We start from the raw sequence: 25674 nt of genomic DNA, 5'->3' as shown, positions 1-25674 counted from the left end.
CTGAGCCAGACCCTGTGTGTTCCTGCAGGGCCAGCTCCTGGAGTCAGGGGGTGACGTGAGAGCCACAATCCAAAGACATGATTGCAGGTCGCATACACAGCCCTGAGCTGGCTTGGATCTTGGGAGCAGCGTAGCTGCTGCAATGCAGACAGCACTTGGGTTCCTGGGGAGGGGCTCATCACCTGAAGCCTGTGTTGTTGTGGACTTTCCTGGCTTTTCTTTCATCGCTAGTGAGGACGTTTGCTGAGACGGTTAGCTCCTAGCTCCCCGTGCAGCCATGCACAGGTTCTGACCTCTGGGCACTGCAGGAGTGAAAGCTTTATTCACCGTGCCTCTTCCTCAGAGCCGTGCAGTGCCTGGGAAGTGGGTCTTGCTGAATGTTAATGCCTGTAATACTGGCAGGCTACTCCCTGAGCTTCAGGAAGCCAATGCAAATTGCAGTCATGCTCCTGGACCACAGAATAAACCTACCCTCTGCCCTCTTTCGGAAAGCGTGTTCCTCAATAACACGAGATCCTAAAGACTCCCAAACTGGGAGGCCGATAACAAGCATCGGCCTCTTCTTGGAATCACCTGACTTCTGAGTTACTCTCCTGGGGTTTTAGAGGGTGGGCCACTCCTGCGGTACTTGAATACAGGCGGTTGGCCATCCTGCTCAATGCAGAGTCACTCTCCAGGGCAGCATGGGTCTGTACTGCTTGCCTGGTGCTCTGGAGAAAGCTGTTAAGAGGACAGCCCCCCCTCGGCACCCTGGCTGATGCTCTGCACCCAACAACGAAGCAATGAAGATGCTTCCGCTGCTGTGGACATCACCAGGGTGGCTTCTTTGCCTCTTTTCTGGGCTTGGTAAGTGCTTATTAGCAGTGCTGTCAAGAAAGCTGGAGGACCGGCATTGATCTTGCATTGGGCTGAGGGGCCAAGTGCTTGAGAATCTCTCTGGGGTCAGCACCCGGTTTCTAGCTCCCTTGGTTTTGGAGGAAAAGTAGAGGATATATTTCATAGATTCATAGATTGTAAGGCCGGAAGGGACCTCGGAAGATCGTCGGGTCCAGCCCCCTGCACCAAGCAGGGAAGACAACTGGGCTCAAGTGACCCTGGCAAGGTGGGACTGTCTAGTCTCCTCTTGAAGATTTCCAGGGTAGGCGATTGCACCGCCTCTGCAGGGAGCTTATTCCACAGTCTGCACGTCTTGACTGTGAAGAAGTTTTTCCTAATGTTGAGCCTGAATTGATCTTCCAGGAGTTTGTGGCCATTACTCCTGGTTTTTCCTTTGGGTGCCCTGGTGAACAGTTGCTCACCGAGCAGTAAGCTGCTACCAGGCCCCCTCTATATAAATGTTTCCTGTAGGGGTGCACCAATAGAGATTTGGGGGGCTGACACCAATAGCCAGTTTTTAAGGAGGTGTATTGGCCAATGCCAATCCAATTTCCGATGCCAGCCCAGCTGCTTGAAGAGATTTCCCCCCTCTTGATTTTTGTTGCACGGCCAAGCCTCGCTTTTGGTCAAATGCTTGCACCAGCTAGGTTGACATTTCTGTGCAGGTTTCTGTGTTTGCATGGTAACAGTTAGCAAGCCCCTGTATATGAGTAAATCTTTGTCAATCCCATGAACTTGCTTGTGCACTGAACCTTTTTAATAATAGATTTCTGCTGCAGCTGCTTTGCAGGAAATCTCTTCGCTCGTGTAAGTATTGTCAAAGTAAATGGGCTCCCTGTTGGAATGAATTTAGACCTCATATAATGTTTCATGTTGGAGAGAGAAGCCCTATTTATCTGCGGCACAGGTAAAGCACAGGCAGCAGCAGTCTCAACTTCCCTCACAGCTTTGCCATTGTGTCTCGGCTCTGTTGGTGGAAGGGCTGACAAGGTAGTTCAGCCTTTCAGCCTCCATGGCCCTTTCATTCATTGTTAGCAAGGGTGCGAGGTTGGACTGCTAAACCGCAGGTCACGGAGCAGCTGCGCCGAGATACTGATTTCAGTCGGTGCTGACCTGTGCACGGCTGAGACGGGCAGTGCTCTATCACTGCTAATCCTCTGGTGCCTAGAAAGTGGGTCCTGCTGGGCATTTCTAGGCTGGTACGTATATTTGCAGCAAGGTGGAGGGGTACCTTTGTGCTCAGGTCTAGCCCAGGCTCTCAGTTCTGCCACACTACACGTGATAATGTTGTCCACTGTTAGCCCATCTCATATGAACAACTGCCTTCACACCCATTAATGTGTCAAGCCTCACACAGTCCTGGGAGGGGAGCGTTAGGCTGTTTTCTCAGCTGGGCAAAGAGGGGGATTCATCTTGGAAATGTGTTTTTGTTTTTGTTTTTTGCTGAAATGGTGCAAAAGCCAGGTTTTGTCACAGCCTTTTGTTACAGCCCAGGGCCTCAAAGCTCTGCTCCCTGTTGGAGGCTACGTTCGGGTAGATGCCGCCCCATTCGCATGCATGTGCCTGCAGCAAGAGCTTTGCCGAGCGGTGCAGGCAGCTAGAAGAGACTGCATGACAATGGAGGAACAGAAATAACACTGAGGGGAGGAGGAGGCCAAAAAAAGGAGCGGAGCCTTCACACACATGCGTGCGCGCGCACACACACACACACGTGTGCAAAGCTTATTCATCCAAACCAAGGGGGAGCCCGTTCTGAAGCTTCAGATTAATGCAAAAAGGGTTATGACAAGCAAAGACATCAAAAGATCTCCAAACCATCAGCGAGCACTTTCTCTAAGGATTTAGCTAGTCAGCAGGGGAAAAAAATATGACAGTGGGATCTGAGACAACAGGTAGGAAAAGAGCCCAGCACAAACAGACAGTTTTTAAAGTCAGCATGCCGGCAGCCGCAGTGCCAGTGAAAAGGAACCGCAGGGAGCAGGTAAGTCATCTCTCCCTGTGCGTGTTTCATTTGTTGATATTCAGGCTGAGGTAGGTGCTTTTATCTCCCCACATCAGGGTAAAAGAGGCATTGGAAAGAAATTGCTGGCTGTTCTGTATCTTCATCTGCGTAAGCCTTTGTGTTGGGTTTCAAAGGCTGGGGGAATAGGGCCGAGTTCTCAGCCGATGCCATCAGGGCTGCATCACTGACCTCAGCGGAGCAGGCTGGTTCATACCAGTTGAGGAACAGCCCATAAAGTTTTGCTAATCGGTAATGGAAGAGGCTTCCTTAAAGTAATAAAACTGCATAGATTCCAAGCCCAAAGCCACAAGAGTCCATGAGATCATTTTGTCTGACTTCCTGCATGACGCAGGACACAGGATTTCACCCAGCTCTCTCTGGAGCCCAGTCACTTGAGTAAACTCAAGTATCTCTTCCAGAAAGGCATCTGAGTCTTGCCTGGAAGAGGTCAAGAGATGGCCAGGCCACCCCTACCCTTGGCTTTTGGGTCCAGGGGTCAGTCACCCTTGCTGCTAAAATGTGTGCTTTATTTTGCATGTGAATTTGTCTGGCATCAGCGTCCAGCCATTGGTTCATGCCCTCCCTTTCTCTGCAGGAGCCTTTTCTTTCTTTCTTTTAGTGTTTTCTCCCCATGAAGGTATGTGCGCAAGGTAATCAAGTCATGGAGAGAGACCAGACAACTTCACGTGAAACCAGTGAACAAATGAAATGGCTCCAAATGGCTAAAGCCCTTTCTTTTCTTGTTTTCTCTTTCAGTTACAGAGAAGGAGGTGCAGCAGTGGTGAGTTTCCAACCTTGTCTTTCTGTTTCTTGTGAGTGCAGCAGTGTGTGTGTATGTATGCGTGTGCGTGCGTGTGCATGTGTGCAGCAACTGCCTGGCACTGATTCTGTGCACACGCCTGCTTGCTTCTGTTTCTCTGTAGAAAATGGTTGCGTGAAGCAATGTGGTAGGCTTGGCTAGATCCTAAGCCCCTGGTGGAGGTGGAGGTGGAGGTCTTGGGGAGGAAGGCACTGGGATTACAGAGCTGTGCTGCCCAGGAGCTGGCTGAGCTGAGAGGTGGAGGCAGGGATGGCAGTCTCCAAAGCCCCAAGCCTCTTTGGGATGGGGCTCCTGTTCCCCAAGAGTCGTTCCCATAATCCAGTCCTGCCATGCAGAGGTCCCACACTGCCTCCAGCTGCTTGGGGTGGCCAGTTGTTTTGACTGAGCAGCTGTTTTCACTCCTGTCCTTAGAGCTCCCTTATGCATGAAGACATCCCATGACCTGGCCTCATGTTCGGGCATGGCTGGCTGGTGACCCGGGGCAGACAGGATATGAACCTAGGACTTTTGCTAGGGTGCCAGCCTGAAAGGGGCGACGCAGTTTGCTGTGTTGGGTAGCGGTTGGTAATCTGCACTGGCTTTCATCACGGAGACCCTGCCCCTTTCCCCTCCCTGTTGGGTTGCTTGTGACTGAGTGCAACACAAGCCCTGTAGTCCTTGAGGCTCTGCAGGGCACAGACCCGTCTCCCCCAGGGATCTCCTTGGCTAAATAGCCAGAAGATGCTGTGCGTTAGACAGCCGTGAGACTCTTGGAGCATGGTGTAACTAGTGGAGTGAGAGCGGCTGAACAAAGCAAGCCGCAGGCCGCGTTTCCTCTCCTGCCCCCTCCCAGACAGATGGAAGTGATGGCGGCGCTGGCCCGTGCTCACCTTCGAGCTCGAATGGGGCCTCTGCCCGTGCGTGAGAGACTGATAAATGTGGAGGTGGGGGCAAGGAGAGCGTTCCTCAGCGCCAGCTATGGGGGCCCTCTTGTGATGTGGCATCTGCTTGCTCTGCGCACGGTGCTCAGCCGGTGGAGCTCCTGCCCGCACGGGGACGGCTGGGCCTTCCCACCTCCCCGGCAGCACGTGCAGGAGCACGTTATTCCTGCTCGTGTCGATGTGGCCTCACCAACTGCATTTGCTTCTGCTGGAAGTGAGGACGTGGGATGTGGAGGAGTCGGCAAGAACGGGAGCTTGCCAAACCCTGGGTTCCTGCCATCTCTTGGCTTTGCCAAGCGAGCTCCTTAGGTGAGTTGCATGGGGTAGATGCACAGGCACGGATTCTCCTCTCACACCACGTTAGTGCGAAATGCAAACTGCCTATCACAGGCTGATGATAGAAACAGAGGAGGATGGGCCCAAGTGGAAAAAAAAGTGCCTTTGACATGTTGGTTATGGAAGGTAGGCCATCTGGGAAACCAGCCACTGCTTCTGAGAGGCAGGAGTGATGAGCTGTGGACAGGGGTGTGCACTCAGTGGGCTGAGGTTTGGTTCAGGAAGGGCCTAGCTTCCCCATGTCCAGCTAGGCAGGTAAGGATTTAATAAGGTTTGCTGAAGGGTGCTGCACTCCCAGCGTGACACACAGCATGCCTTGCACTGTGCCGTATTATCCGAGGGGCACCGAGTGCCTGCGGCCTGTGTGGACCTCAGCTGGAGCTTGCAGCACTCAGCGCCTCTGGAAGCCGGGCGCCACGGGCCTGTCCAAAGGACGTGGTGGAAAAATCCACGTGCGTGCGTTTAGACAGTCCCATGAATCCAGCTGTGTGGCATGAAGCCCGACAGGTGATTCAGCCTGCCTAGTGCGCCGAGTCCTGTTCCAGGGTCACGACGGCCAAACGGGATTATGGTAATTTGGGTCTGAGCGGCATTCGGAGATCCATTATGCTTCCGGGGTGGGAGGATTCCCTTGCGGAGATTTCCTCCTGGATGTGGATAATGGCATTTCCATTTCACGTGAGGGAGATTAAAGACAAGGAGTCTGGGCATGAAACAAAATACGTCCCAGTGCGACACCTTCTCGGCAAGGCGATTATCCTTTGTGCCTCCATGACTCCCAGGGAGCTTGCTTGCCTGACATCTGACGGTAAATAATAACATTTGGGAGTCTTGGCAGAGAACAGAGTAATACAATTAAAGTGCACTTCAGTTCCTAGCACCGTGTTATCTTCAGGGAAGCACACTGGCATATCAAGATGATGATAAACAGGAGTTCATGCGTGGGACACTAATGGTGTGGGCTGTAGATCATAGGCCGGAGGCCACTCTGCTCCTGAGAGCGCTAGTTAGGCTTTGTCTGCAGGGGATGATCTTCCCAGCAAAGGGGGGCATTCAAAGTTTAGTGGCTCTTCTGGACAGGCTGCCTGGGTGGGCATACCCATTGCTGACTAACAGTGCCTTCCCTTCGTTCAGCTCAGTTCACCTCCGGGCTGGAGTCTGGTAAAGCAGCCCCATGCTCTTACTGCAGTCAGAGCGTTCACTGTCCCAGCGCAGCTGTTGCAGAACGGCTTGTCCTGCAATAGCTGCCCAGCCCTTTCTCCAGTGTAGAGAAGCCCTTGGATTCGGTGGGCTTTCATGCCTTTTCTTCCACTGCTTGGTAGCGAAGTGATTGCTTCTAAAAAATAGTCCAGGAGCTGGAAGGAAAGCAGCTCTGTAAAAGTGGCATCTTGTGGCTCCATGCTTGTATGTCGATGATTTCTGGTCCCAAGTTCTCCCATCCCTTTCTCCACTGGGTAGGACTGAAGCTGGCAAAGAAATGGAGACATTTTTCACAACAGCTTTTTCTGGGGAGTGGGGAGAAGTCATCGTCCCCCTTTTTTTTCTCCCCTCCATAGAAATCTGAAAGGTTGCCAAATAATCAAGTGGAGGAAACGGTGACCAAACTGCCCAGAGAGGACAAATCCGCCCAGTACCAAGTGTGGATGCCAGGATCAGGCCCCTAACAACTAAAAGGTGGGCTTTTTCTGCCTGCCAGTCTTGCAAACTCAGCCTGGCATCTGGGCCCTGAGGTGCAGGCGTCTCTGCTCCATGCCTTGGAAAGGAAGGCTCCCCACACTAAACACTTACCGTGTGTGGCTTCAGCCTCTGGATTACACCTCCAGTGTTGCCTTCGCAGACCAGGTTTCCCCTGACAGACCAGCAGCCAGTTGCCTGAGAGTTGCTGGGGCAGAGTCCGGATCTGCTTTGGAGCTCAGTTGGCAATCCCGCGGCTGATGCTGGAGGTTCCCGCTCCCCATTTCCAGGGCTGTGGGAGCTCTGCTGGGTTGCCAGGAGAAAAACTTATTTTCATCAGCGGAGTAAGCCGAAGCCTGTGAGACCACACGCGGGGAGCCCAGCTGCTGAGTGAGCAGGTCCGTTTTTGCGCAAGTATTTTCTGGCATAGAAAAGCACGATAGAGCTTCTTAACAAGCAGGTGACAGAGTTAAGCTAAAATTATCAACCCTTGTGGCCCCTGCTCCTACAGGGAGGCTGTTCCTGAGCCTCACGGATGGTCATAAATCTTCTTCCAGTTTCCAGCTCGAGCCATCTGATTTCTGCCTGTGCGCAGCACTTGTCATTCCCAGGGCCAGTGAGGACTGAGTTCAATGGGCCTTACAATAGGGTGGTAGGTAGCCGTCTCCAAGTTTATCAGGGGAGGACAGCGGGAATTGGGGATGCGCTGTTTACCAGGGAGTATCTAGGGATAATGGGTGCAAACTGGTGGAGAGTAGGTTCAGGTTAGACATTAGGAAGATTTTTTTCACAGTAAAGGTGGCCAGAGCCTGGAGCGGGCTGCCTGGAGAGGTGGTGCTATCACCTAACTTGGAGGTCTGCAAGAGGAGGCTCGACAGTCACCTGGCTGGGGTCGTCTGACCTCGGTCCTCTTTCCTGCCAGGGGCAGGGGGTCGGACACGATGATCCGTCGGGTCCCTTTCGACTCTATAATCTACGAATCTAGGTGCCTTTGGGTGATGCCTGAGTTTAAGGTCCCACCGCATTTGGGTGTGGTATCTCTACTGTTCTGGATTTCACACTTGACTGGATTCAGCCTGGCGCGACGTTGCCCTTTCGGTGTAAGCCGGGGTCTCTGTCACGGTCTGTGCAGGCATGCAGAGGGTAGAGGGCTGTTGGGGTGGGGGCAGTCAGCAGTTGAAATGGGAGGATCAAAACCGCGGCAGTAGCGTTCCTGGCTGAAGCCTGCTGACTCCCGGGGTTGCCTGTGAGAGCAGTGGCAATGCAGTGGGGATCCCTTTGGTCTTGCAGCTCTTCTCTAGGGATTTCAGAGTTTCCTCTCGTCAGTACAGAGCTGGCCTAGGCTGGTCAGACCCACGGGAAGGGATGGCAGATGCTGGTGGGCCATGAATGTTTAGAGTGCCCTTGCTGGTTAGTCCTTCATGATGTAAACGTGCCCATCCCATTTACTCCACTGCCCAAGGGGCTTGATCCTGCTTTGAGGCAAGTCTGTGCAGAACATCCCTTTGGGTTCAGCAGCTCAGGGGGCCGGCGCTTGCCAGGAGCTGGCGCCATCCATTACACTCCTGGAGGCCTTCAGCCCTTCTTCATGGAAACTGGTGTCCAAACAGCTGGAGGTGCTCAGGCTCAGGCTGCAGCTCAGCTTTTAACATCCTTGGTCGCATGAAGTGTCGGGGCTTCTGGAGGGACCTGGCAATTCCCTCTGTGTGGAGGGGGCAGGCGTAGTTTAGAGCTTCTGCTGTGGAGCTCAACGGCATTGCATGCACTCCAGATGCTGTGTGGAGTATTGACCCCCAACATCCCTGAGAGGTCATCGTCTCCCCATTTTTGCAACCGGAGAAGCTGAGGCACAGGCTGGAGGCCAGAACGACTTGCCCAGGGGAGTCGAGGGCAGGGCTGTGAGTTAGGACCAAGGGATAGGGCGCCCTCCTGCGCAGACCCCTGCCTGCCAAGGACACCCGATCCAGGGGCGAGCTGTCCGACCTGGTTCCTGTGCTCCAGAGCACAGCCTGCTGCAGCGTGGAAGGAAAACCACACGTGTCGGAAGGAGAATCTCTGCGGGACCCTTGTTCTTGCTCTCGGGAGGCTGTGCATCCCCTCGGTGACAGGCTGCCTGACGTGCGTTCGGGAGCACCGGCCGAGCAGAGATACAAGACAGGAGAGAGCAGGGCAGGGGACTTCTCTCTAAGGCATTTCAGATGCGCCCAGCTCATCTTGTCCAGGCCGCAGAGAGTCAGGCTGTTTTCTATTACACTGGATCCCCTCATCGGCGAGCTCCGGTGCAAGGCAGTTCATCAGGATTCAGTGCCTTACGCTGCCAGAGCACAAAGGGACTGCAGTGCAGGGGAGGGGATGAGAGCACCATGGGCGCTCCACGCCTGGGAGCTGTCGGAGATGCTGCCGTCCCAGTCCTGCTCTCCATCGCTCAGTCAGACCCTCTCGCTCAGCACCGCCCAGTACGTCCGGTCATAACGGGGCAGTCCAGGGCCCAGTAACGTCCGTCCCCATCCCCCCCCACTCCTGACACTGAGACCTGCCAGGGTGGAGGGGGGACCGTTGCCTCTCTTCCCACATAGCGTGTGGAGAGCTGAAGTGGGGGAGAGCACACGAGACCGCTCCAGGTCTCAGGAAGCCACAAGTGAGATGAAAACCCACCCGCGATGTATGCTGGTAGGGAGGAGGCATCCTGGCACCGGCAGAGCAGCCTGTGAGCTACAGCATCCCTCCCTCAGCATCGCACTCCATTTCTTACTGCTCCTGGCAGCATGGATAAGGGGCTGGGGAGTGAGAAACCTCAGGATTTCATTGAGCCCAGTAAAAGCCACGTGCTGGAAAACTGGCCTGGTTGCATAGGGGCTGAGCCGCCCATAGCTCTCGCTGACTTGGGTTGGGGCTGGGCGTGCTCAGATGCAACCTCCGCCCTGCTCAGCTTCCAGAATCGGTAGCTAAATATGCCTGGCTGAAAGCTGTGGGCATTGGGGCTGGCTAGAAGAAGCGGGAGAGGTTTCTGCAGCAAGTGATGGGGCATTTTGTTTCTAAACAGTTGTGAACATCGAGATTTTCCAGTCTGTGCTAAGAAGAATTTCTCCTCCCATAAAACCAGGAAAGCTTCCAGCATCCTCTGCAGTCAGAGGGCTAATCATGTGACTGTGCAGTAGTACAGACTAATTATTACCCTAGTGCCGCACGCGTACAGAAGTCTGCCGGAGCTAAACAGCCCTGTAGGCTGGCGTGGCGGATGCTGGCCAGTTTCTGTAGCTCAAGACTCACTGGGGTGACATGGCCACCACTGCACTGGTTGCCTTTGACTTCCCAGCACAAACGACCAGGCATCCGCTTACAGCTGGTCAACGGGGGGCAGAGCAGTAATTTTTCCGCTATCACAGTACTGTGCAGCCTTTGGCTAAACAGGACTGTCCTGTTTCTCTGCCAGGACCGGCTTTGTAGACAGGCTCCTAATGAGAGGCCACGGGTGGGTGGGTTGGAGCAGGGCACCCGCCTCGCCTCTCAACTTCAGGCTTTCCTCCGTTTGCCCCCAGGAAGTACTGGCGGTGCCCTGGAGGTCGGGGCAGTGCTCTTTGAATGTTGCTGGCTGAGCTGTTCTCCTTCAGGGCTCGTTCATCCCAGCATCAGTCCTTGCCCCTGTCTAATCGCATCAGCGTATTCCCCGGAGGACAGGGAGGAAATAGGGAAGCGGAGGGCGGTGGGATGATCAGTGCCTGGCCTGGTGATGCTGCAGTTGCGTGCGGTAATGCAGCTGTCCCCAGCTGTTCCTTTGTGCTGGGACTCAAGTGCCTTCTTCCTCCATCACGGAGCTCATCCCAGGAGGCCCGAGCAACTGGACAGTGAGAGGTCAGTGGTGTCCACCCGTGTGCCCCTGTCCCCTCCTCCCCCTCCCTGCAGACAGTGACTCTGCCCTTCGGGGCCGTGCAGCGCCCGTCTGCTCAGCTGTGCCCTGAATGCAAACCAGGCGGCCTGCTCACGTGAGAGGGGCACCCAGGGAAAGCAGGGGCAGGGAGGGAAGAGGCGAAGAGCAAGCAAGAGGAGGGAGGAGCGGATGGCCGAGGAAGCAAAGTCAAGGTGGAAGTCTGTCTGTCTGGCGCGGGGGCTTCAGGAGTCCTCTGGCCCACCTCCGGGGCTGAGCGAGTGGGTCCAGGCATTGGCAGCCTCACATTTCTAGAGGACGAGGGTGTCTGTCTCAGACACACTCGTGTTGGCTTGCTCTTTAGCTCTCCCAGCCCAGCCGCTGCAGGAAGGGGACGTGGCCTCCCTGCCGTCTCCCAGGGCTGAGGTGCAGAGGGGAGCAGGAGCAGGGACGCCTCCTCTTCTCCGCAAGCCTGCAGGTTAAAGCATCAGCTTCTCTTTGCCTGGGCCCTCGCAACAGCCCTCCCTGCTGCGGCAGAGCCTGGGGGGACTGCGGGTGGGCTGCCCAGCCGAACCCAGGGCGGGTGCGTGCCAGCCTGCAGCTTGGCCAGGGAGCACCCCGCCACGTGTCCGTCCCTGCAGCAGAGAGCAGGGGCCGTCTCCGCCGCGCAGGGGGCCACCTCGATAATTGGCCAGGAGCCAGGGAGCTGCACCTAATTTGCATGCAAATGAGCTTGTTTTGTTTGGAGCCAGAGTTGAACGCACCCAGCCATGTTTGCTTGTGCTTCCCTGGGCTTTCCCTCTGCAGCGGAAAGGGAAGTGCTGGTGTTTGCCAGCGGGAGGAAAATGCAGCTGATACTCTTTGCTTTCCTCGTTGCCCGGGCCGCTGAGCGGGTGGCCACAGGCCATCTCCTGCGCACTGGGTGCGCATTCAGCCCTTGGGCTGCAGCGGGAAGGTGTGGCTGCCCGTTGCTTCTGGTGTGACGGGGGCTGTCTTCACTTTGATCATCGGGACTGCGTTGTTTCCAGCTTCATGCCCACTGAGTGGCGAGAGCTCTTAGCAGAGCGTGACGCTTGAGTTTTCTGTGGCGCCTTTCGCCGAGAGGTCTCAAAACTTGGGGTCCTCCAAACCCCTCTGCTTTGAGGCAGGGCAGGGTTGTCACCCCATTTTACAGGCCAGGTAACTGAGGCATGGCTCACCGAAGCCATTCACCCCCATCACAGCATGTTCAGGAGGGATTGGAAGCCGTGGGTCCTGGCTGCTGTGTCGTGCTGGCCTAGTTTCCGTCTCCACACTTCCCAGGAGAGGATGGGCAGAGCTGCCTGCTGTGGCAGGTGCCAGGCACCAGCTTTCTGTGCCAGGCACCCCAGTGTCTGCCTGTGAACCAGGGGCAGCCAGCAAAAGATGGCACCGGAGCCAAGGAGGAGAGGAAGGGAGAAGCCATGTGCAGGGGAGAACCGAGATGATTTACAGGGTGTAATGGGTTACTTCTGCTGCCGGCTTGGCTTGCTCCCCAGGCCCCACTTGCTGGCAGGGGGCCAGCTGCGGGAGTGAAGAGGAAGGTCTGTGTGTCTCTCCTGCGGCAGCGTGGCTGAAGGGACAGCTGGAATACAGCTCTGCGCTCGGTGTCGCCTCTCTCAGATGGCCGGGGGAGGTCTCCGCGATTCCTCCTGGCTGCCGGGGGATTGTACGTGTTGGCACAGTCGTGGGAGACGGCAGCACCTTCCCACACCACCTCCTCCTCCTCTGGATCGCTCTCGCGTTCCTGCTGCAGTGAGAAGCCTCCCAGGTCGTGACGGCCTCCTTAGCCCGGACTCCGCGGCCGCAGCAGTGAATAAAGCCAGGCTGTCGATGCACGGTGCTGGCAGTGAAGCCCGCTCTGCCAGCCAGCCAGGTTGTGGCCAAAGCCGTAAATCTGCCTCCAGCCCTACGCAGAGATGGTATCACGAGGCCCACGCACTCTGCACTGCACTGCTTCATCCCCCCCCACAACATTTCCACCTTGAAGTCCTCAGTTATGGGCTGCTTTTTTGCCTCTTCGGGTCAGCCCCACAGCCCCTCTGGCTGGATAACCCCATCTCCCTCCAGCTGCTTCTGAAGATGGCGCAAGGACCATCAAAGTCGGCAGATGTGGGGATAATCCCCCCCTGCCAAAAGCTGCATCCGAATCTGTATGAATTAGAGATGGGCCTGAACCCCAAGGCATGGCTTCTCATACCCTCTCTGGCTCTAGCATTTGTTGCTGCTATAAGCGGATAGCCTTGTTCCCCATATGAACATCCGATCCCACCTCAACCCCAGCCAAGGGGGCAGTGAAGTTGATGCTGTTTTCATGCAGCGTCCTGCTATTCCTGAGGTCCCGTATGCGGAGTAAAGCAGCTGTGGACCCCTCTTTTTGAAGGCATGCACAGCAATGTCACACTTTTTTCATGTGCCACCTGAAAAGCTGGTGGGGACACTGTTGGAAGCAGAAGCCAGGGCATGTGCTGGTTAGGGCCTGGTAAGGAGTTGGACGCTGTGGTTTTTTCCAGCCATAGGAGCATCTAAAGGTGCCCCAGCAAATCCTGCGAGCCCAGAGGATGGTTGTGGGCAGCTGCTTCCCCTCTCTTGATTCTGTCATGACTCGGGGACAGGCCTCTCGTCCATCCGCACAGGGCTCCCTGCTCCCCCGAGGCTGTGCCGCGCCAGGATGCCAGTGTCATTACAGTCCTCAGCTGTAGGATGACTTTTGCCAGGGCGCAGGCACAGACAGCTCCACTGGGCCTGCCTGGGTGGGGAGCGACCATCGCTCACCTTTGCAATTGTTAAATGAAGCCTGTTCACTGGAGGTCAGTGGCGATCTGCCAGCGAGCAAATTAAGAAGCGTGTGATTATTCTTAGCAGCCCCTCGAGACCGTTGCACGGTTCTGGAGAAGGCAGGAGGTGGGTGGAAAATCTATTTTAAACTAGCCTTTGTTTCCTGCCCCCCATGAAGTGGCTAATATTGATGCCTCTGGATATGTGTGTGTGCAGGCTGCGACCGAGGGGGCAGCTACCCGGCCAGCTTGTTTGCTAGAGCTTTCTGTGTATCCACAGACACCTTTTTCTCATGAATGAATGGTTTGTGTCTCCCTTTTATTGCATGCTTGACCCCTTCACCCCTCTTTTGGAGCTGTGATTTTGTGAGGCGCTGGGGGGTGCGGAGGGACGAGGCGGGAGGCAGGGTGGTGACTGCAGAGAGGGGGTCGTGTGTTTTACAAGCTCTGTGCAGTGAGGCTGGGGCTTTGAGCAGGCATGTGTGAGCCAAGGGCTCCCTGCTCCTGCCAGCTAGGGCAAGGGAAACTGCAACTTGCCAAGCAAAGCAGACCTCCGCCTCCCCTGCAGCCTTCTCCCTGCCACGGGGGATGGAGCTGTGTGATGGGGCCCACCTGGAGTGCTCATGTGTGCCCTTGCCTCCAGCCCCTGGTGTAAAATAGAGCTGGGAAGTTGCTGGGACTTGGTACCCCAAGGAGGGGAGCCCTCTCCCCTCCCTCCTGGCCAGCTTGGTGGTGTTGCACCAGGGCCAGTCTCTCCCCAGTCCATCTCACCACTGGTCTCTTGGTGGCAGGTCTTCCCTGTAACTTGAATACCTTCTCACGGTGTTCGTCAGAGAATCATCTGGTCCCTTTTTCCGAGATCCCCGCACAGCGCTGTTATTGCAGGGAGCTTTCTGGATGCCCCGTTCTCTTTCTTCCCTTTGAAGGGCTGAGGTGCCAGCTGGACAGAGAGCTGTGCCGCAGTGCTGCTCGCTCATGGGAGATCTGGGCCATCCCCACGGCGGTCCCTAGGAGCGGGCCCAGGCTGCAGGGCCTCTTGGCTGCCTGTTCGCCTGTGCCCAGTCCCTGGCGGGGAACCCAGAGGCTGCTGCACGGCGGCATCTGCTGACAAGGCGCTAAGTGAAGCATTCCCGCAGGAGGGTGTGGGGGTGTGCTTCCCCCACAGGCACGTTCCCTTGCCGTCCCATCTGCCATCCCAAATGCTGAAGCCCCAGAAATGCCATTGCTTCCCCTTTATCTTTTTGCTAAACCAGGCAGGGACTTTTCTTTCTCTCTCTCCTCTTGATGAGTCATAGTTGCAGCAAAGTGAAAAAGATGTAACTGGCACTTCAGCCTCCCACCTTGCCACCCCCTTCCCCTCCCTCCCACCCCCTCGAACTGGCTTTGGCGTGAGTTGTTTGGTGCCTGACAGATCTGGGCGACCACGTTGCATAACGCTCACGTAATCACTGAGCCTCTCCTCCACTTCTCTCCCTTCTTGGATTTCTCCCGCCCCCTCCTCCAGTCCCCCTGTGCAAAGCTGGTGCCTGCACTCTGCTATGAGATCGGTCCTTGCTTGCCTTGAGGGCTCTGGTAGCATGGGGCTGAATTGTACCCTGGGGGTTGCAGCAGGCACCTGAGGGGGTTGGCACTGGCAGGGTGTGAAGGAGCGGGGTCTCTGCAGGGAAGTCCCAGACCACTCAGCCCTGATGGCTTGGGAACAGCATGCACAGATCGGACCAGTTTGGCCTGGGATCTGTGTGCTGAAATCTGCCGTGCAGTTCGCTGGGCCGAGCTGCAGCCCTCGCCAGTCAGTAGAGCTTGCATGTGCCTGGCTGGGAGCTGGGTCTTTTCGGCATGATCTGGTGCCGAAGAAGTGCAGACTGCGCTGTGTTCGCATGTGCCCTGTTGCTGCCCTGCATGGCTCCCAGCAAGTGGGCCCCCATTGAGATGGGGGTGGGGGATGATGCCACCTGTGACTTCTTTCCTTCTGTCTTCGCATCCTGGCTTTTCTCACCATCCTGCACCTTCCCCAGTGGCGCATGTATCCTCCCTGCTCCCAGGGCATTTATGCTTGACCCTGTTTCCCAGGCAGCTCAGCCACCTCCCCCAGTCTGCCTTCAGGGACAGGCAGAGGCCTCAGCCCGACTGCCAGGTGGGAGCTGGGCTGTCCTCTGGCTGGCGTTGCCTCCATCCGCCCTACCGCAGCTGCTCCTGGCCGTACTTTGCAACCTCTGCCCCTTCCCAAAATGGGCAGGTGGTTTTTACAGGTGAAAGCCTGTGGCCTTCACCAAGAGCCCTCTGTGCCAGGTAAGGTTCCCTGCAGCCCTGCTTGACATTAGGAGTGGAAAGGCAGCCGCAGAACGAGGCCAGCTTCTCCCTGCAAGTGTGAAAGCTTCAGCGAGCCCTGTTAGCCTCCCTCCTCTCCATGGGAAGAGGTGCTACCGCCAGGAACTGTTCAAACCCTTTAGCCCATCGCCGTGCAGCACAACAGCTGCAGAGCCCCAGCTTGGCACCAAATTCAGCTTGGCGCCAGTGGGAGAGTGTTTCTGCTAAATCTACATTGCCAGAACTAAGGTGAATGGGGGACAGTGCGGGGTGGGATGCAGGGAACAGCAGAGGAAAAATGCTGGGCCCAGAGAGAGGGGGGTGGCATTAAAGCAGGCCCCTGCAAGCACTTGTCTTACCCACTAGCAGCACATGCCGTGGCTTTGTTTCCCAGGGGTGGCCCATCCTCCCCACAACCTGGCACCTGCAGAGGGTGCGTTCATGCCCAGATGCATTCAGTCTGCACGCCTTTCCATCCATCGCAGTGGCTGTACCTAGCGACATGGCTCCTAATGCATATTGGCCTGCAGGTGTTTTAGACCCATGTGCTGGTGCGTGTCTGGTTTTACTCAGAGACGTGCGTCTCGTATTGGTAGATCACAATCGCTTCTCTGTAGAAATTGCCGTCCAGCCGTAAGCAGCTTCGTTCTGGTATACCTGCGTCCGCCCTTCTTCAGCTGTCCTGGGATAAGCTGAAGCACTGTGGTTTGTGTGCGAAACCAGGCGCAGAGAGAGGACGTGGGCAGCTAATGGCATGAGACAGGCAGGGCTGCATGGCTCCCTGTGGTTGGCACAGGCCAGGTCCGTTCTGGTTTCATCCTATCATTACTAGCCCAGCCCTGGCTCCATGCAGCCCCCAAGCGCCTGCAGTCCCTGCTGCTCCGTGGGACGCATCTCAGCAGGACTCGTCCCTGAGCCCCTCCAGTTTTCTCTGTGCCACATGCAGTCTTGCGAGCCCCAAGCCTCCACAGTCACGTTTCAGGTTCCCAGCAATGAAAGTGCTTGAAAAAATCATGAGATTTTCTAAAAATAGCCCATTGCAGGGGCTTTTCTTTGCCTTCAGGGTTTTGGTTTAACGTTTGGGTCGCGGTTTCAAGCTTTTCTCAAACACGAGGAGTAGAAATTTCCTTTAAAAAAAACAACAGCTCAGTAAATAAAAGCTGCGAGTCTCCTGCACGTCCCAGCTCTCCAGGAGCTGGGAACTTAAGAAAGCCGCTGAATAGCATTGGGAACGGTGGCAACATGGCCACAGCTTCTCTTTCTCATGCACAAACCCAATGGATGAAATGTTGTGGCCCTTTCAAGGTCTTCTGTAGCTCGCTCTCCTGCCACCATTCCCATAGCGGAAGAGGCTGTCTGGTCTGCTACAGCAGCATTCGATGTTGAGATCATAAGATGGGAGGCAGGGCTTTTCTGGGCCTTGGCCTCCTCTGCCACTGACATACTTTGTGACCCTGAGCAAGTCACTTACCCACCCCATGCCTCAACTTACCCATCCGTAGCCTGGACGAAGCTGCCTGCCTCAGTGGGGTTGGACTGTATTGGTTATGCAGTGCTTTGTGGTGCTGTGTATTGTTCTTGCTGAGGCTTCACAATAGCATGTGCTTGCAGAGAAGTGGGTTGTAAAATGACTGTAGGGTTTCTGCTAATTAAGATTTCCTCCTTTGCATCTGTGCAGCGACTCTTCGGGGAGCTTTCATCCAGCCTGCTTTACAAGGAGCTGTACTCGCTAGGATATCAGTGAGCCATTGAAGAGCTGGGCTGCATAGACCCTGGCTTCAAGGGGCAGAGGGCATTGGCAGAGGTGAAATGATAACAGTGCTGCAGACCTCCAGGCCACATATGAGAGAGGCTGAGTGTCCTTAGCACCGCCTCGGGCTGGATTTTCAAAGGCCAAACCCAGGTCTCTTCAGTGCCAGGCTCTGTCCCGTACTCTGAGCTAGAGACCTTTCCACTGCATTGTATTTTTAAACAACAGCATTTTAAAAACCTGATCCCTGTTGGCCAGTGCAACATCGCCAGCTCCACCCAAGCAGAAATCCTGAGAGGGACTTGAAAGTCGTGAGCGCTTATACAGTAACACCTGCTGAGGTTTCTTGATTTGCCTTTGGGGTTTTTTGAGGCTTCAGCATTCAAAGTTTCAAACTTTTCTCTGCAACTGGGAGGGCTGAGAAGGTGGACGGTGAGAGTTTCACACCTTCACCTGACTCCAGGAGCTGGGGATTGACCGCCGGAAAAAACCCACCATGACTTAGAATAAAATGTACAAGTTGGCAACTTCCTCAGCGTTCAGTGCATCTTACTCTTCTGCAGGCAGCTTTGGGCTTAGCTGCTGGCCACCAGGCACCTGGTCCCAGACGACAGCGTTTATTCATGGTTCAGGAGTGCTAACCGTGGCGATCCAGGGCCCGAGCTGTGAGATCTCGCACTCCCTGTGGCCTGAGCACTGCTGCGTGAGTCAGGTCCTGCTCTCAGCTCTGAGCCTGGCTCCCCTCAGACCCAAAGCAGATCCCGTGTCTACTCCTCCTCTTGCCCATTTGCACTAGTTGAGGGTTGGCCGAGTCCTTTGCCAGCCCAACGCTTGCATCGATAACATGTGCCCAGCGGGGCTGCCCAGAGTCCTGCTGGCTCGCTTCCACCAAATAAAATGCTCCTCCTTTGCAGTAGTGCTGTTGAAGAGATGCACATTTAAATTTACATATAGAAAAGCCAAGGTGCCGGCTGGAGGTCAAGTTTTTCTGAGGGTTTTCCTTTCATGCTTAAATCCCCCCCCTTACCACCTAAAACTGGCTGTGGGAGGGAGCTGCAAGGTGCATCAGGGGGTTTTGAAATGCTCATTTCTCTGCTGCAGCCTGCGGCACTCTGCAGCACTCCCAGCACAGGGCTTTGGCAACAGCTGCAGCTCCTGCAGCAGCCTGGGGGCATATCTCCAAGGGGCTTCCCTGGCACAAAACCACTTGACATGGAAATTTCCATTGCAGTCCATGCTGAAGTGGCACTGGCCATTCCAGCTTGCGGGGTGTTCTGCCTTTGCAGGGGCCTCCTTGAGTGTCTGCATCCCCTTTGGTGCTTGGACTGGGAGAGGTGCTGGATGCTGGACTGGTTGACCGGACAGCAGCTGGCTGCTATCTCCCTGAGCCAGCACCAGCACAGGAAGGCTGTCTGGGTGGTGGCTGCTGGCTGCAAAAGCAGCCGGTTTGATGGAGCTCTGGAAACCTCGTGCATCAACACAGCGGTTCCCAAGTTTGGACCACAGTTTAAATGCAAAGATCTCATGGGATCCCTCCTGTCTTGCCTGTGATCATCTGCACTCCTCCTGGCTCTGACTTGGATCACATCCTATTGCTGGGCCTGTTACTGCAGTTGCTGACATGGAGAAACAGCATTAGGGAAGTACTGTATTTTTAGCTCCTTTTCATGCAGTTGGAAACCAGGAGGAGGAGGAAATATCAGCTTGTGACCAGCCAGTTATCCTTAGTCCATTAGCTCCTTGGGTCACAGGTTGGGAAGCTTGGTTGAAATGCTTTACGTGGTGGCTGAGCAGGTCTGCGGGGGGCCCAGAACTGGAGTAGCAAGGCTATTGCAAGGTCAGGGTTGGGGTGCATCCTCCTACAGAGGATGGGAAGCTCACACAGCACTTGCTAAAATTATTCCCGGCTCTGCTAAGCACTGCTGGGGTGTGCATCTGTCTCTCAATGCCCCAGTGACAGGGCCTCTGACAAGCGTGAAAGAAAAAGCAGGAGCTGTGCGGCCCAGTGAATGCAGCAAATGTTAATAAGAATGGACATAAACACACATACACCTCTGCCGGGCCAACCCCAGCAGGAGAAAGGAGTAAGGAGGTGGGGATAGGAAGGGCCTAATCCATGCGGTGTCGGAGGAGATCTCTTGAGACACCAATCAGCTCCGAGGAGAATCGAGCGAGGGGGTGAGAGGTGCTTGAAAAGATAATAGTTTCTGTGCTGTTGGCAGTCTGCAGAAGTCTCAGCTGCGTTTACCAGTTGCAAATAGAAATCGTTCCTATCTTCCCCTTCCATTCACTTTGGGGAACCAGAGTTTGTAGCGCTAACCCCGGAGAAGGAGCTGGACTTGAATTGGGTACTTGGTGATGCGACGATCCTGCGTCATTTAAATCTAAGGGCCAGCCCAGACAGAACGTCCCTATATGATGTTTCCTCTTCTCTCTGATAGCGGGCAAGGGCTGGAAATGCCCCTGCTCTTCTTGCAGTGCTTTCATATGGGTGGGCTCCACATGTGAGTGGAAATTGTCTGGAGCCTCCAAAAATGGCTACAGAGAGGGGATGGTGCCGACTTCAGCAGCACCATGGTTTGGAGGAGAGCCAGGCCTGGGAGTCATGCGCTCTTATAGTCCTGGTTTTTCTCTTGACTCAGTGGATAATGCTGGCAATTCACTGTAGGTGGGATTTTCAAATGAGCCCAGGGGAGTTAGGAGCCCAGCTCTCAGGGACAGCTGATGGGTATATGCCATCTGTTGGTGGCTTTGCTCTTGCATGCCTCGGTTTCTTCATCAGTAAAATTGGGGTGGTGATGCTCACGTCCAGCCCTAGGTAAGAAGCACCTAGGAAGATCGCTGGGTTCATGGTCAGATCCTGATCCCTGAAGTTCAACAAGAACAAGTGCAAAGTCCTGCGTTTAGGATGGAAGAATCCCATGCACCGCTACAGGCTTGGGGTCAACTGGCTAAGCAGCAGCTCTACAGAAAAGGACCTGGGGGTTGCAGTGGGCAATGAGCTGAATATGAGCTAGCAGTGTGCCCTTGTTGCCAAGAAGGCCAGCGGCAGACTGGGCTGCATTCATAGGAGGATCACCAGCAAATTGAGGGAAGTGATTTCCCCCTCTGTTCGGCACTGGTGAAGCCTCAGCTGGAGCCCTGTGTCTAGTTTTGGGCCCCGCACCATAGAAAGGATGTGGACAAATTGGAGAGAGTCCAGTGGAGGGCAGTGAAAGTGTTTCAGGGGCTGGGGCACATGGCTGGTGAGGAGAGGCTGAGGGAAATGGGCTTCTTTAGGCTGCAGAAGAGAAGACTGAGGGGGGATTTGATAGCAGCCTTCAGGTAGCAGATAACACAACAAGGAGCAACGGTCTCAAGTTGCAGCAAGGAAAGTTGAGGTTGGATATTAGGAAAGACTTTCTCGCTAGGAGGGTGGTGAAGCACTGGAACAAGTTACCCGGAGAGGTGGTAGAAGCTCCACCCTTGGAGGTTTTTAAAGTACAGCTCGACAAAGCCTTGGCTGGGATGATCTACTTGGGGCTGGTCCTGCTTTGAGCCTGGGATTGGATTAGATGTGACCTCCTGAGGGCCCTTCCACTCCTTGTTTTCTATAATTCTGCGATTCAGGGAAGCGCTTAATCGACTCCAGGTTAGCTTCACTGGAGCGGACGGCGTTCTGTTGCAGATTAGCTTGTGCCCAAGCACTTCCGTGCGCAGGGCCTCTGCGCTTAGAGCTTGCTCAGTGCCAAGGATTCTAATAGTAATTATTAATAATTACCTATTAATAGATCCAGACTGACTCGCCCATCACAGAGGAGAAGACAGGCCTTTTGTGCTCTTTCTTTGCTGAAGAAGCACGTTCATCTGTGCAGAGTGCTTGCAGCCAGCTTCAAAGGTCTTGAAACTGGAGGTGCCTTTTGGCTTTGCGAATCTTTGAGAGCCCCAGTCTGTATCCAGTTTACCGCCCCCTTCCCAGCCTGGGCTGGCACAGCAGACATCGCCTTGCCGGTGCTGCATCTGCCTCGGTACATGTTGCCCAGCACAGGAGGGCTGGGTGGGGTGGGGCGAAGCCTCTGCCCGTTCCAGCGCTCACGTGCACAGTGGGGCAGGGAACGCTGCATGCCGGAGGACTGCCCCTTGGTCCAGGAACAGGCAGGCAGCCGGGGTGTCTGTCTTGCTGCGTTGTCCCAGCTGTTCATCTCTTTTTGCTGCCAGCACTGCAGGGGAGGAAGGGATAAGGATGACAGACTGCAGCATCCTCAGGTCTGGACATGGCAGTGGCCAAAGACAGGGCCCCATCGGACCATGCAGTTCAGAGATCACTCCTCCCCGCTGTCCGCCGTGCTCAGCGGGAAGCCTGGTTCTTCCTTTGTCTTCCTCCATGTTGGAGGGACGGTGAATCGGTCCCCCTGTGCCCTGCCCTGCACTTCTCCTTCCCTAGCCCCAGATTTTTCCATCTGCTGAAGGCATTAAAATGCCCAGCTGAACCCAGTCCATGCCAAAAGGACCCAGGTATCCCAAACAGAGCCAGCCCCTCCATCTTGATGGCTCAATGGCACCTGTGAGGGAGTAACAGGCTTCTCTCACTGCAGCAGCTGAAACCTTAGCTGCTTGCCTTTGTAGGTGGAGGAATTCAGGGCTTTGCTGCAGAGATAATTTCAGGGAATTGATTTAAGTGGCAAAGGCAAGCAGCCTTTGGAGATGAGGTCACCTGTGTACTGCCTGCAAAGGGAGCCTTTTCCAGCTTGTTCCCCGTAACTCCTTGCTGCATGTGCGGCCAACAGATACTTTGATCTTATCAAGCGGCACAAACCCCGTAGCTCACCGATGCAATCAGCTGGGCTCCTTCTGGGCCCGGGCCCTTTAATGTTGGCGTATCTCCCTCTGCGTTCTCAGCCAAGCTGCAGGGCTGGGCCAGGAGCTCTTTCTGCTTTTCTTCTTGATGATAAGAGAAATGAATGCCGTGGTGATAGGTTAACCCTTTCCTCTGCCCGGGGTAATCTGAAAAGTGGTGCTCCCTTCCTGGTCACACACCTCCTTGTTCATGATTTGTACCCCTTGCAGGGCCCTTGGGCCTCCTTGTGCCAGGCCCTGAACAATAAATGGGAGACAGTCCCTGCCCCACCGAGTTTACAGTGCAGATAGACCAGGCACAACGAGATGAAGGGCTTTGTTCGGTGGTAGTGGCAAAGCAAGATGTCCTGAATCCCAGAGTTTCTCCATAGGATCTCTCTCCCGCTGAGGGTAGGAAGCACCCCTTTGAGATTGCCTACCGCACTAGATGTGCCTTACGCTGTTATGTGTGAAGGCATAGGGCCCCCGGGAGAAGAGGAGTGATGTGTAAAGGGAAGCACACATGGGCAGTAATGGCATCACTTTCTGGATCAGCGTCTCTGCCTCTCTTCCTGGACAGCCCTGCACTGCTCTTGGCTCTTGCCGTTGCTCTCAGCCTCGTTCTCTCCAGTTTGAAGGTCAGTCATTTGCTCCGGATGAAATTTATTATTCCCCTGCACCGAGCCAGCACGAGGCCAGTCCATCACTCCTGCCCGATCAACCCTCTGTGCCCCGAGCCCCTACTTTCCAGAGACAGGGCACAGACTCTCCTGCCGCTGCGGATCTGCGGTGTGCTACCCGGCAGGCTGCTTTGTTCCTTTCTCCCCTTCTCAACCTGTCTGCCTGCTTGGGCTGTAAGCGCTCTGCCGGTGTATATACAGGGCCCTGGCTCTCTAGGTACTGCTGGAAACGTTACTGAGAGATCAGTGCACTGCGACTGAAGCAGTTGGCAGTGCAAGTGGCAGAAGCTCCATCTGGTCCTGGGTGAGGCCCACTGAAGCTGCCAGCTCCCATTCACGCCATGCCCTGGGAGACGAAGCGACCGCGTTTCTTGCTTCTGCCTCTGCCAGCTTGTTCCTTTGCACGCTGTCAGTTATTTCGATCAGCCCCTTCTTCACCTCAGGCCCTGGGGCTCCCTGCAGATTCAAACGTGTTACCTGGTCCTGCCTGCAAGCCTGGTGGGTTTTCAGGTGCTCTGACTGTGCTGCCTTGTGCTGCTGTCAGACGCGTCAGGAGCCCTGAACGGTGGCGGTCTGGCTGCCCGGGATGGCCCCGCACTGGGCATTCACCTTCACAGCCGTGCCAGTGAAAAACGGAGCATGTTGCTGGCTGCTCAGCACTGCGGCAGTAATGGGCAGATCCCTTTGGGCTCTAACGTGCTTCCTTGTCAATCTTGTTGCTCTGCCTCGGCCCAGGGTAATGCCTTTGTGTCCGGGACGCCCCTGCATTTGTGGATCTCAGGCCCTTTTCTGAATGATCAGAGAGGCAGGCCCAGGTGCCTGCATGGAGGTTTGTGTCAAGGAGGCTTTTTCTAGCAGGGATGGAGCAGCCGCGGGTCTCTTTGGCGGTCCCCCGTCACCCAGCCCCGTGTCTGCGACATCTGTGGTGTTCGTTAGTGTGATGTGTGACACCGGGGTGCGTTTCCCACGCAGTGCGGGTAATAATTATTATGAAGACTGTTATTGTTGTGCTGGTCACATCCTGAAATCAGGAGCTCCGTGATTAAATGCCCTTATTGCAGACTGGAGTCGCTAATGTGTTAATTCATATAATTTTTCCCTTGCTGAGGTCCCTTCTCCAAGTGATCAGGTAGCTTCACTTTTAAGCCTTCAAAGGACAAGTCGAAAAGAAAGAAGTGGGTCCCTTCCTTGTAATATCCTCACCCAGCCCCAGTACAGCTCCCTCAGCCGGGCGCTCGGGCATGCTGTGCGTGGGACCCACTACGCTAAGCCTGCGTGCTTATAAGCATCCATGGATGAAGGAGGCTGAAGTGCTGGCTTTCCTCATCCTCTCCGGTACAGTGCTCTCCTTCTCTTCCCCCTGCATGAAAATGGGGCCTTCCAGCCCTGGTGTTGGCCATCGCCTGGTCCCAAGGTGCCTGCGTTTGGGTGGAAGCTGACTCTCCCTCTACCGTGGCATCCAGGGCTGCAACAATTTCATACCTGCTGTACCTAGGTGGGTTCCTCAAACCATCCCAGTCACTACAAGAGGAGCCGGAGGTCAAGGCTGGGTTCTCCCTAGGATGGATGAGGCAGTATCATCCAGTAGCACTGAGGATCTGAGCTGCAGTGCCTGCTCTGACACAGGCTATCTGTGGGAACTTGGGCACGTCCCTTAGTCTACGTGGGCCTCAGTTTCTCCCTCTGTACAGTGGGCATAATAGCACTGCCCTGCCTCATGGGGAGTCCATCAGCTGCAGGGTGGTGGTTCCCAATCTGTGGTACGGGTACCACCAGTAGTATGCAGACAACCTGTCAGTGGTATCCATTAATAAATTAATGGATTACTTTATATGACAAAAAGTTGCTGGTGGTAAGTAAAGTCGAACTGAAAAATCTGCTGGTGGTACTTAAGGTTGTATCATTTGAAATGGGTGGTGCGCAATCTGTCAGCGTTTAGGAACTGCTGCTGTAGGGGTTATGGGGCTACCTGAGGTGCCTGGACAGGGAGCATCCAGTTCACAGGCTGCTGCAGTCAAGAGCCAGATCCTGCAGGGTGCTGTGTGCCTGGGTTGCAGAGAGGGCAGAGGCCCCTCAGCAGCTCGCACTTCTGGCGTGAGGCTGCTGCTTCCCGCTGGGCCTCACTGCCGTCCCCACCGGGGCTCCGGCACCTGCCAGGCACGCTGGTGAGCTCAGTAGCACAGCCGTGCCAAGGCCCTCGTCCCCCCGGCTTGGGGCTGGAGGCTCCTGAGAACCCATGTCGAATGTAGCTCTGCAGAGGTGAGCAGGGGAGAGCCGCACACCAGGGTGGGGGTGAAAGGGCTCTGCCATGATTGACCTCACCTGTCAACAGCTGGCCCCACACTAACAGCTGGGCCAGTCATTAGGACCGGGCTCCCAGTGAGTGGTACTGAATTGCACACGGTCGGGGGGAGGCATGGGACTGCAGGAGGCAGCGGGTCTGGGTTTCTTTGCTTTGCTTTGGGAGTCACCCATCCAGCTCCTGTGAACAGGACAGGGGAACTGTGTAGGTATTTTTTCATAGTTTCATAGTTGGTCGGGTCGGAAGGGACCTGAGCAGTTCATCGAGTCTGACCCCCTGCCATGGCAGGGAAGAGTACTGGGGTCAAACGACCCCAGCAAGGTGATTGTCAAGCCTTGTCTTAAAGCCCCCCAGGGTAGGAGCCTGCACCACTTCTCTTGGAAGTTGGTTTCAGATCCTAGCCGCCCTGACCGGGAAGTCGCGCCGCCTGATGTCTAATCTGAATTTACCCTCTGCCAGCTTGTGACCGTTATTCCTGGTCGCTCCCAGCGGTGCTCGGGGGAACAGGGACTCCCCCAACGCCTGCTGGTCC

General features: G+C 55.3%; 1 protein-coding gene across 1 annotated transcript in view; it reads left to right on the top strand.

Moving 5' to 3' along the window:
- NCS1 (neuronal calcium sensor 1) overlaps positions 1-25674 on the top strand; it is an 83810-nt gene that overhangs the window by 40538 nt on the left and 17598 nt on the right. The window contains exon 3 of the mRNA XM_090021339.1: positions 3635-3659. Coding sequence (XP_089877465.1) covers positions 3635-3659 — 25 coding nt within the window. The remainder of the gene's footprint in view (positions 1-3634; positions 3660-25674) is intronic.

The sequence above is a fragment of the Crocodylus siamensis genome, chromosome 11 (genome assembly GCF_052110815.1).
Source record: "Crocodylus siamensis isolate JL-2025a chromosome 11, ASM5211081v1, whole genome shotgun sequence".
Taxonomy (NCBI): domain Eukaryota; kingdom Metazoa; phylum Chordata; order Crocodylia; family Crocodylidae; genus Crocodylus; species Crocodylus siamensis.
Note: the sequence above shows the minus strand (reverse complement) of the source record. Positions and strands in the feature narration are given on the sequence as shown.